General features: G+C 43.8%; 1 protein-coding gene across 3 annotated transcripts in view; it reads left to right on the plus strand.

The window, feature by feature from the left end:
- Window positions 1-12,204, plus strand: part of ARHGAP26 (Rho GTPase activating protein 26) — a 409,057-nt gene that overhangs the window by 96,182 nt on the left and 300,671 nt on the right. For all 3 annotated transcript variants that reach the window (XM_063088222.1, XM_063088223.1, XM_063088224.1), the window contains exons 2-4: window positions 3,997-4,092; window positions 5,661-5,722; window positions 9,361-9,432. In XM_063088222.1, coding sequence (XP_062944292.1) covers window positions 3,997-4,092; window positions 5,661-5,722; window positions 9,361-9,432 — 230 coding nt within the window. The remainder of the gene's footprint in view (window positions 1-3,996; window positions 4,093-5,660; window positions 5,723-9,360; window positions 9,433-12,204) is intronic.

Raw genomic sequence — 12,204 nt, forward strand, 5'->3', positions numbered from 1 at the left:
CTTTAAGCAGCTAGGAGTCCAATCCTGTTGCAAGTTCTTACCTTAGCAATGGTCTTTATTAGCTGTAATCACGTTCCAAGTCCAGAGAGAAAGATGTGACTGAGTAGAAAAATCTTTAAGGTAGTTAATATAGATTTTTGGCAACTCTGGAGGTCACAGAAAGGCAGTAGATGCACTGAAAATGAATATAATTGCAAGGATACCTTGAGTCCTTCATTTTGTGGGTGTACATGTGTGTACATGACTGTGGATACACATGTATGTCAAGTTTTACCCAAGGAGAAAATAGAAGTGACGTGACTTGTGGTATTACTGGTAAAACTTGTGTAAAATTAGATTCAAATTTTTAAAAAAATGATGGTAAGCCAGTTTTAGTGAAAGAAGGATCATAGTTGGTTTAAATTCTTTTAAAAGCCTATGCAGGCTAATATCTGCTAGAGCAGAACATGGCATCTCCAGGAAGAGAAGGGCACTTTCTTCTGGTCCTAAATGAGCAGATGGCTTTGGGAGCAGTTTCTTAAGGCCCAGACTCCTAGCTGCTTTCTTATCTTTTACCTGTCTTGTCTCCTCAATCTGAGAGGCAGAGCCTGTGTACTCTGTTAGACAGAGCCCTAGCCTCCCCAGGTGCTGGCAATTATGACTTTCTACTCTGGCCAGTATTCTGCTTTTCTAGCAACAGATGTTTCTGTAAAGTAAATATTATTGACTCTGCTTGGCTCCTCGCTGTGTCTTGCACCGCCTGAACATGAAACAGTGGGGTTATATGAGCAGGGTGCCACAAAGCTTGGCATGCACCCAGCACCACTACCAAGCTCTCCCCCTCCCCTCTCCTCTTAGTGGAATGTGCATGTTAGATGCCTGTGTGCAACAGAGAGAGCTCCAGAAATAAATCTTTGGGGAGCTGCGTATCTAAGGTGATAATCTACGTAAGATACCACCAATCCTTTTGGGTTGAAATAGGCAAGAAGCAATGGCTTTTGGGTAGAAATTCTCTTTTTGATGTCCTTTGGGGTGAGGTAGCATGGTGTTCCCACATGCTACAAGAGTCTCAATTCAGAGGACTTAATTGAGTCACAGGTCCCTTCTGTAGTGGCTCTTTGCTCTTATGTCAGTTCTTTAACTTCTCTGAGCTCCAAACACAGATAGTCATGCTTACCTTCCCTGGATCCTGTTCCTGGAGGAATCATAGATTAGGAGAGAATAGTTGAGCCTTGCCTGGAACTGAACCTTTCGGTGTACAAATGCTTCTACAGTGTGTCTTACTGGATTCTCCCTATCTAAACAAACCACAGGGCTGACAACTTCTGTCAGATGAAATAACATATCCAATAAATAGTAGAGCTGGAACTTGAACCTGGGAGCTAGTGGGGTGGGGGTGGGGGCAAGGGGTTGGGTTTGATCAGCCTATAATCAGCACCTCATAGAATGCAAGTGGAGAAGCAGAAATCCAACTTGAGGTGCTGTTCCAAAGTCTAGGGAATGGATTCCAAACAAGCAAAACAACAGGTGTCCACCGTAGCTTTACTGAAAGATTCCTCTGTTAAGCCCAAGGTGAGCTCCTTTTCAGGTTCCAGTAATTGAGATTCTCAGTCTCCCCAGCTGTCCTGACTGGCTAACAGCCCAGTTTTGACTCTGTACCAGTGCTCATTACCCAATCTTCCATCAGCAGATAGGCCTCTTTCTTAGCTTCACGGTCCCCATCCTGCATCTCAGGTTTGTGCTATGGCAGGCTGTGCTCTGTGCTACCAGGCAATGAAATCAGGTTACCTTCTGGTCTTCAGCGAACAGGCCCTGCTCCTGGTTAAATGGGTGCTCCTGTGACGAGGCCCCACAAAGGCCTCTTGTGCATTTTTAGCCACTCCCTGATCCTCATTGGCAGCGGCCCCTGGCAGCACAGCTTTTCAGGTGCATGCTGGGCGCTTTCCCAAGCCTGGCTTACGTTTCACCTTTTTTCCACTTTGTTGAGATGATTGTCCAGCTTGAGTCTTTGTCCTGTTGGGAAGGCACCGGAAGATTGTCAGGTAGGTAGAGAAACAAACCTGTTCTTGCTCTTGGCTCAGTCCTTTCTCTGTGAGTTCTGATGGGGGAACATTCTGACTAAATTAAGAATGTGTACAGCTATACTCACATTTGATGCACACACATTTTGGGGCTCCTGGGGGGCTTTGTCTTCTACTCTGAAATATTATTCTCTTTTTTTCTCCTGCCTGTGGCCTCCTCTTTCTTTCTTTCCCACAGTGTTCTGACTTTCATATACATTTGTTTCTTTCTTGATTTGCCAGGGGAGTGGTTTGTGTTCTGAGGGATATTCTCAGTCTGGGTTGGCCAGTTCTGAGAGATGCCTGAGTTCCCTGCCAGCATCTTTTGACTTTCTGGCAAGGACCATTCCATGAAAGTGACTGAACCAGGGAGAGACTGTTAGCTGTGGGCTCCTGTGTTGTCCTTCTCCACCCCAAGTGCCTCTTTTGGTGTAGAGCAGAATGCTTTGCACAAGCCACAGGTAGTTTGGGACCCGTGTCATCTAAGCCTGTGGAGGGCGGTCCGGGAGCAGGCGCTGCTGCTATCCATGCAGTAGCCTGAGCCCCAGACCTGAGAACAGCAGCACAGCCCAAGCCTGGCTCTTCTGCTAGCAGCCATTGCTTGGAACGAGCACTGGGGCTTGGATTTATGTACAGTGCCCCTACCCATGCCCGCCCCCCATGCATTTATTTAGCACGTGCCGAGTAGAGTGCACTGCCAGGTACATGGAGAGGAAACAAACCAAACAAGATCAAAAGAAGAAAAACATGACCCCTAATCTCAAGGGGAAAATCTGGTAGCTAAGAAGGAGAAGTGCTGAGGATTATGGATGCTTTTATTCTAGTAGGTTAGGTTGATCTGTAAAGCCATGATGCACCCCTCCTTGCCTCCCCACCCCCCGCGCCTAAATATCTTATTAAAGCCAGGCCTTGTTGCCAGTTATGCCTCATGTTTCCCTCTTCTGGAAATTTGAACATAATGCCATTTCCCCTTCAATGAGGGAAACATGGATGAGGGTAATTTGAATGATTAGCTTAATCTGCAGGAAGCTGCACATGGAATTAAGTTAATCACATTTGTACTGAGCAGCCATGTCTGTCAGTCCACTTAAAAGTACCTTGGTGGTTTTATACCCTTAACAGAAGCTGAAGGCTCAGAAAGGATCATTGCCTTTTATCACTGTCTTCAGTGAAAGCTTATTGTTTTCATTTGACAAGGGCCTCTGAGTTTTTGTTGCAGATGCTATGTGTGGGGTGTGTTTTTTACCCCAGTACAAAACATTGCCAGGGCTTTATTCTCCTGGTGGTAGTGGATGTGGCCACCCAGGGAAATGGTTCTGGTGGGAATTTGTCAGGTTAGCTGGACACTCTGCTTGGAGAGTAGAGAAGGTTCTGAGAACTCAGGCCTCATCTGTCCTTGAGTTGGAAGAGGAAGGCCAGGTGTTCCTGTGCCATGAAGGCAGGGCAGTTCCAAGCCCTTCCTTCCACCTTTCCTCAGGCTCTCTCCCTGACTTCAGTTGTGAGGGTTGTGAGTTGGACTTAGGGGAAGGTATTGTTGAGTCAGATGTGAGGGCAGCTGCAATGGCCACATGGAGGGTCGGTGGTAGAGTAGACCTGCAGGCTGTGGTTGGCTGTGGTTACTGAGGTTGGCTCTGACTCAGGCTTCCTCCCTGACCTCCCTAGGCAAGTGGATTCCTACATTTGTCAAATGGAGATGACAGGACTTTGCTTGAGGGTAGAGATAGGACTAGAATTGTTAAAGCAGATATAACAATAACATTAACTTCTAGAGCAAGTCAGTGCTTCATGTGATAAGCCAGTATTTACTATTTTGAATTTGCATTCTTTTGTGCTTTGAAATGGACTCAGGAACAAACCTACTTGCTGCTATATCCACAGAAGGACTAAAAATGGCACCAAACAGAAAAGCCAGTTTAATTTCAGTAATTACTGATTTTTTCTCTGCCTTTCTTGCTAGATTTGTCTTCAGCGAAGCGGAAGTTTGCAGATTCTTTAAACGAATTTAAATTCCAGTGCATAGGAGATGCAGAAACAGATGATGAGATGTGTATAGGTAAGTCATAACTGGCAGAAGATAAAAACGTTCATTATTCATTACAGCTTTCATTGTTCTCAGTCTTTTCACTGGAATAGGAGATCTCTAAGGTTAGTAGAGAAGTCCCTAGTGGAGGGGCAGAGAGATATGTGAGGATCAGGGCTGGGGCTACTCTGGGCTTCTCCTTGAGTTCTGGGATTGCCCTCCAGTGTGCATGAGAAAGTATTGCAGGGGACTGTCCTCTCCACCTTCCTTAAGTGTACTATCTGGTTTGGTGACGTTCTTCCCCTAGTCACAATGCTAAGAACTTAGAGCAAAAGTAGGTCGCAGGTAGATGAGGGAAGAATTAGATCAGAGGTTGCAAAATAATAGTTCATGGGCTAAGATCTGAATGCAGCCATGTTTTATTTGGCTTTCATTTTTTAAATTGAATTACCATTTAAATTGAATTGATCTAAAATTCCAGTTTTTCAGCTTCTTTGAAGAGTTTGAGAATCTGATCCACTGGCCCTTCTTTCTGGCCTGGCAGTAGTTGGCTGGAGCTGTGTAGCTGCCACTGCCATCAGCTGGGGACAGGAGCTCAGTGTCCAGTTCACTGTGGTCCTTACCTTTCCCTTTCATTTCCATAACAAGAGGCAGAGGTGGGTTGCTATTGATCACCACACTGTGCTGCTCCCTCTTCACCATCCCCTGACACATGGAGGATTTGCAATGTCAAGACACCTTTCTTTGCCAGGGACTTGTCATTGCACCTTATTCTTCTTACATTGGGCTTCTTGATTGACCCCGTTAAATGAGCAAGAATTGAGAAAGTTTTATTGAATGAATTCATCAAATCCTTTTTGAGTCCCTGTTGCCATGCAGAGCCGCAGGATCTGGGGCTGAGCAAAGGCAATTGGGAGACAGCTGAGAGCGGTGAAAACACATCCTTGTTGTGTCTTGTGAATGTATGGATGCTCTTCCCAGTGTTGCACAAGTGTCCCAAGTATCCTCAGGGCCAGTGCACCTAATGCCTATGACCTTTGTGGATAATCCTGGCAAAGAAGATGATCCATGTCTGACTGCCGTGCTGCAAGCTGCATTCTATTAATAAGTGACTCTAGGACTCGAGAGGAGGAACCTAAGGAGAAGCCAGAGATGTGGCTTCTGATGCCAGCAGTACTGTTTGTTTCGTTCTAGTGCCAAAGAAAAGATTGGGTTCTGACGCAGCCTCATGACAAAGGTTGAGGAGGTCGAATTCTGAACAGGAAATCCTTCAACTCCCAAGCAGAACTCTGCCCCTTCCAGCCCAGGGCTGAGAGCCTGCCAGCATCTCACCAGTCTTGGGCACTCTCAGAACAGACAGGTCTTTTCCTTGAAGAAATCCTTCCCTAGTTAGAGTGCCAGGTGGAATTAACCTGCATTTTTGTGTCATCCTTAATGGTTAATGATTAAAAGATAAGGACAGTCTTGGGAAGCGGTTGATTTTAGGTGTCTGCATATACCAAATTTAAGTCCATAAAATAATACCTGAATAGCTGGAGCTGGAAAGGCTCCTGAAGACCCATTGTTCTCCTTCCCCCTCATGGTCCCTTTTTCTTTTCCAGCGAGGTCTTTGCAGGAATTTGCCACTGTCCTCAGGAATCTTGAAGATGAACGGATACGGATGGTGAGTATGGCTGGGTTGCTCTTGGTCCCAGACAGTATGTTCACATTGAGGGAGCAACGGATTTGTTGTCAGAAGAACTGGGTTCAAGTTCATACTCTGCCATTTGAGTGCTTTGAGCTCTTAAGCAAGCCTCATCTTTGCAAGGTTTGAAGCCTTTTGTAAATGATAAAGGAGTACCCTGCTGGGTATCTTTGGAATGACATTGTTGTCCTCCTAAAGATTCACTATAGGCTTTATGCATAAGATGTATGACTTAAGGGTGGATTTTTTGAATTATTTAACTTTTGGGGGCCTCAGACTCTCTACCAGCAGAATGGAAAAGAAAATGCCCCACTCTGCTCCCTGATTAAACCTGTCCAAGAGTGCTTTGAGGGCAGAAGTCACTTTTTCCCTTTTAATTCTGAGGCACCTAATACAGTGCCTGCCATGTAGAAGGTACTTAGTTAATGAAGGTTACCATAAGTTCTTCAAAGAGAGGCACTGTGCAGGTTCAAGACTCAAATGCTGATCTCCCAGTTCTTAAGAGATATCTTTTATGTTAGGATTTATTCTGATGTAGTTCAGTATTAATGGATGAAAGATCCCAAACCTACAGGAAATTCCTTTGCATCTTCCCCCATATCCCTAAGATATCAAGAATGAAGTCTGATTTGAAATCCCCTGCTGGTTGTACACTGGTTTGCCCCTAGGAAGGCTTATCTCCGGGCAGCAGTGCTCCAAAGGCCTGGGGAAAATTCCATCAGTGAGCATTTTTCTTCTCTTCCAATACTAACAGCTGACAGTTTGAGCACTAAGTTTACCAAGAGGTTATGTAGCCATCTACTTTACATGCATTTTCTATTTTAACGCTCATGATGACTCTGTGAAGTGGTCCTTATATTAATCCCCATTTTCCAGATGAAGATATTGAGGTTTACAGAGGTTAAGTAACTTGCCCAGGATCACACAGTTAATAAGTTGCACAGTCTGGATTCAAATCCAAGTCTGCATTGTACCAAAGAATGTGGGAATTTCTTTAAAACTCCAAAACAGAGCAGAAGTCTCTCACCTTCTGCCCTGCAGAGAGAGATCCTGTTTCTCCTGATTGCTCACTGCTGGGTGCTTCCATCATAATTAGGAAGGTGGTGGTGGCGGTGGCAGCAGCAGCAGGGTTGGTGGTAGGTGGAGGTAGAGGAAAGCTTGTATTTTTGTGCACATGCTAGTGCTTGAGAAAGGGAAATGATTCTTTTGAGTTTGATTCTTGGCCAAATCAGTATTTGGGGGTGGAGGACGTGGTGAGCACATCACCATGAATACCCCACATTGCTGTGGCCTGTGGTAGGGGAACAATGACTGGATTATGCTTTGCAGCTTGCCTCTGCAATTTTATTATTAATGTCAGTGAATTGAGTTTCTACTGTCTGCATCTGAGTATCTGGCCATTGCCAGCCCCTTCTCTACCTCTTCACCAAGTGACAGCTTCAGCATCAATTCAGCTGAGTTTAGCAAAGCTGCAACTGTTTTGGGAGCCTTCCCTGACTCCCTGGGATATTTGGCCATCCTTTGTATTGTCTTAACATCCAGGTTCTGCCTCTGATTCCACATTTACCACGTTGTGTCTTGATAATCACTCCACATGTCTGTGCCCCATAGTAAATATGAGTTCCTCAAGTGCAGAGAATGATCTTCTGTGTCCCCAACATTAAGCACAGTGCTTGGAACTGACCGGGGGTTACATAGTCATGGAATCTTAGACCAAGAGGAACCTTATTCCTCACGATCTGCAATTCCTCATTTGACAGATGAGGAAATAGGTCAAGGCTGACAGCAAGTAGTAGTAGGACTGGGACAGGAACTTGGGTGTCCTGATTCCCAAGTGAGCAGTTGAGTGCCTTTGTATGTTCTGAGCTGATTGGTCTGGAGTGTGGCCTGGACATTGGGATTTCTAAAAGCTCCCCAGCTGATTCTAACATGCAGCCGAGGTTGAGACCATTGACATAGAATCTCAGCACGCTATGGTGAACTTTGGAGACTTGCTGTTGATTTGTAGAAAAGATTTAAACTAGTGAACCAATTAAGCACTGTCAATAACAATAAACAAACAAGCTAAATGTCATCGCAACACTGCAGTGTTAAAATGAACTCTTCTAAAATAAGTGTTCTCAAAATTGAGAAAAAGGCAAATGAGAATAAGTTTGTAGAACTACCTTCTTATGTCTCTCACATTGTTCAGTAAGTTCTTTACTGCATCCATTTACTACTTCTGGCATTTACTTTGTTGGTTTTGTTGTGATGGACATGCATAGGATTAGAAAAAATAATGCTTTGTTGTAATGACATTCCTGAAATAATTAGTTGAGCAAAGAGTGAGCGATGAATGACTTGAAAGATTATAAAATATTGTACTGCCTTAGAAAAGACCATAGAATCTTAAAACTGGAACAATTCAGCACACTCATTTTGCAGATGAGGAAATTGAGCCTAGAGAGGTTAAATGTTTTGCCCATGGTCACACAGTTGGCAGCCAATCAAATCATTCATTCATTTAGCCATTCAAAAATGTTTGAGTGCTCCTTTGTTTCAGCAGTCTTCTGTGTTTTGGGGATAGTGGTGGACAAGTGAGCATTTACAAGATAGTGGTATGCATGCATATATATATATATATATATATATGTATACACACATATGTATATATATATGCACACACACACACACACACCAACGTGTATGTGTGTGTAGGTATGTAAATGATAATATGTGTGTGTCTATAGATGTGTGTGTGTGTGTGTGTGTGTGTGTGTGTGTGTGTGTGTGTGTGTGTGTGTGTGTGTGTGTGTGTGTGTGTGTGTAGGGGTGAACCAGAAAACTTCAGCTGGCATACGTGTTCGGAAGAAAATAGTGTCAGGGGAAGCTTCTTTGGGTTACACTGTTGTTCAGGAAAGGCCTCCTTTAAGAGGGTGACCTTTTAGCTGAAACCATTTTTACAATAGAGAGTCATCCATGTGAAGATTTGGGGACAGTGTGTCTAAGGGCACAGCCAAATGCAAAGGCCGTGAGATGGGATGGGTTTGGTGCATCTGAGGTGCCTTGGGCTGATAGTGGATTGGAACGCAAGGCCTGAGGAGTGAGCCTTGTGAGGAGAAGTTGGGAGGCAGCCAGTGGTCAGGAGGCACAGATGTCCTGGCCCAGTCCAGAATAGGGCAACACAAAATCATGCTTGGGATGTTCATGCCACCAGATGTCCAAAGGTGTTTTGGTTTTGTTTTCAACCTAGACTCAATGTTGATCTACTTTGCCTATACCTTGGGTGAATGAGTGTTTATAAGAAGATCTTATCTGAAGCTTGAATCTTAGACCCTACTCTTGCCACTTCCTTCTGTCTTCAGATGGTTGCTTACGTCTTTGGAGGTCTTCCTTTTTACTTTTAAAGAATCAATATTAGTCATGCACAGGAAGAATATCATGTTTTGAAGCAACTACTAGATTTTGATTTGACATGGTAATTCAAGTATAAACAGTTGACACATGTACAATATTTCTTACACAGATTTTATACTAAGACATGCGTAAGCATTTTGTGATGGAGTGGCCGTAATTCTTTACTGATACTGCTTTTGTATAACCCTCCCCACCCCACCCTTCTGGTTTTTCTTCACCAGATTGAGAATGCCAGTGAAGTGCTCATCACACCCTTGGAGAAGTTTCGAAAGGAACAGATCGGGGCTGCCAAGGTGAGAGTTTACCTGTTCCTGGATTTTATGGTGGGAGGCCTGGAAGACACAACACCATCTTTAGAAAATCCGAGCCCACCTTCTTCAGAAAATTTTCTTAGGCAGATAAGCCTAGAGCCTAACTTGTCTATTCTTTACAGGTGACTAATATACAATTGTCTGAGTGTTCAACCCCAGAGCAGCCATTCTAGTACCTTGTTATCCAGTTGTTTTGCACTAGTTCGTAAATTACTCAAAGATAGAAACCACACCTTTTTGAGTCATTACATAGCTGTGTGCCTGGACAATTGACTATATTGGACAATACTTTGTTTTTGCAGAATTGTATTTATTGTAGAGCTCCAGGACCCACAGCCTAAGTAGGGGTTGCAAATCAGGCCTTGTGGGTACTGGGAACCTCTTTAAAGAGAGGCAGCAGGAACTTAGTTTTAGCCAACTTTAGCTGTGTGTGAAAATGGACTCACTTTTGCCGATATTTAAATTTTTTGAGAGAAACTGAAAAGCCAGAGTTTTATGTGAAATCTCCTATTGGCAGATAGTTTGGATGTATATATATAGTACACCTTGTTCAGGTCAAAAAACTACATCTGTAGGCCTGCTTCAACCCAGAAGTCATCATTTGTTATCACTGACCTGGAGGGACTCTAGCCAAAACTTGGCCAATTCTAATATGTTGTTGAAAGACTGCAAACGGGGAAACCTGTTCATTTTTAAAAGGTGGGTTGTCCAGGGTTCCCCGGCCCTGTGATAAATCACTAGGAAATCCTAGCTGGTTTGACCTTCTGTACAGTGTTAGAGGTTGCCTGCAGGGGAGATGTTTTCATTGGAATGAATGAAAGCAAAAGGATTTTGCTTTTTAATAATGTTTTTTTCCTGTATTTCTGAAACTGTATCAATTCAGCCACAGTCCGTTGCGCCACCTGCAGGGAGTTTTGGGCAATAATGCCCTCTTACTTGGTATGGTCTTGAGAAGTAATTGTAGGTGGGGAGAAAATTAGCCAAAATGTAACAAAGTGAGGTGTCAGTTCCTCTGTCTGTCTGTCTCTCTGTCTGTCTGTGTCTCTCTCTCTCCCGTAGGTGTATCTGCTTTCTGGGAATAGATATGATTAGGGCCTGAAAAAGATATTTAGGAAGGGTCTTTCAGAAGGATGGTTGGCCATAGTTTGAAGGAGAGACCACGGCAAAGATTTTTCTCCCAATTTTACAGCACTTTTCTTCCAATTTTAGTTTACATTTATGAAGAAATTGGAGCGCACTGGCTTTGTATCAGAGATTAAGGAATGTATAATTTGAAGGTAGTCTTGTTCCACTAAGATTTTGTCTGAGACTTTAAACCACCCAGTGACGGCTGGAAATACACCATGAGTGAACACTCTCTCCTTTCTCACCAGCACAGGCCCAACTAGCAGGTCTTCTCTCTAGCAGCCGTGGGGCCTTGCTTTCCTGGTTCTGAACACCCATGGCAGTGGCTGCCAGAGGTTCTGAAGAGCTCTGAAGCAGAGGCAGCTGACTGTTTATTGAGTCATCTGTGTCGTAGTTACTTCTCCTTCTGAGCACGATCTCTCACTCTGGCCTCTTCCCTTAAACTGGTTTGGTGATTACCACAGGAGACACAGAAGTCTGAGTGGGCTCCCTTTGGGTTTAATACCAGTGCTCTTAATGACAGGAGCAGGTCCTTTCCCCAGGTGGGTATAGAAGGTGAGACACATAAAAATAAAAATTTAAATAAAAGTCACTAAAGCATGTTTCCCCTCATGCATGCTTTATTCTCTCATTTATTAAATCATTAATAATCATCAATCACTAAAGAATGGTTGTGGTAACATTTGGGATGATTTCTCATCCTTCCCCTTTTGTAATTTCTTTTTCTGTATACGCTCCTCTCTACCTCCTCACCCACCCATACATTTATATCAAAGTATTATGTAAATTTAAGAGAAAATAAACAACAAACTCACTACTAGGCCATCTAGGGAAAGGTCTCAAGAATACCTAAGAGCCAGCAAGTACTCTTTGGCTGTTTTTGGTAGCAGCCAAGTGGAGGTTTATGACCTCTGTCTGTGAGATGCTAAAATTACTTTTCCTCCTCCTCCTCCCCACTCTGGTGCTGCTTTGGTTGCTATAACAACCTGTTGCAGAGAGCTCAGTGTGAAGGCTGCTGGCGGGGGGCGGGGAGGGGGGGACTCTGGGGCATTCTTGTGCTGATGTGGCTGCTCAAGAGTAGGGCGTGACCCTGGAGCTTGGCGTAACCATGGCCCCTAAGTTTAGATCTCTGAGTTTGGAGAAGTTGATTTTTCCTGTATCAGAGGCACATTTAAAGAGCTGGGCTCTATAATGAAGGTAGAATAGACATGAAAGTAGTGGTTAAGAGGGAGCCTAGACTGGACAGCTTGAGTCCAACTCTCATTTCTGCCATTTCCATGTAAACGTGAAGAGTTACTGAACCTCTCCATGCCTGTTTCCTGATCTGTAGGATAATAATAGAACTTCCCTCATAGAGTTATTATGAGGAAGAGATGAGTGGACTCATATAAAGTGCTTAAAATGGTATCTGTCATATAGCTATTTGAACATGAGGACAGTGGCTTTCATATGGTCATTGGATGTTAGCTATTATATTAGGTACACAGTTCATTCATTAAAAAACATCTGAGAGCCTGCTCTGTGCCCAGTACTGTGCTGTGCACTGGAATTTGGTAGAGAACAAGCAGATGTGGTTGCTGTGCTCATGGTATGGCTGGGGAGAAAGACATTAGACAAAAAGCTATGAAT

Source organism: Cynocephalus volans, chromosome 2, assembly GCF_027409185.1.
Source record: "Cynocephalus volans isolate mCynVol1 chromosome 2, mCynVol1.pri, whole genome shotgun sequence".
Lineage (NCBI taxonomy): Eukaryota > Metazoa > Chordata > Mammalia > Dermoptera > Cynocephalidae > Cynocephalus > Cynocephalus volans.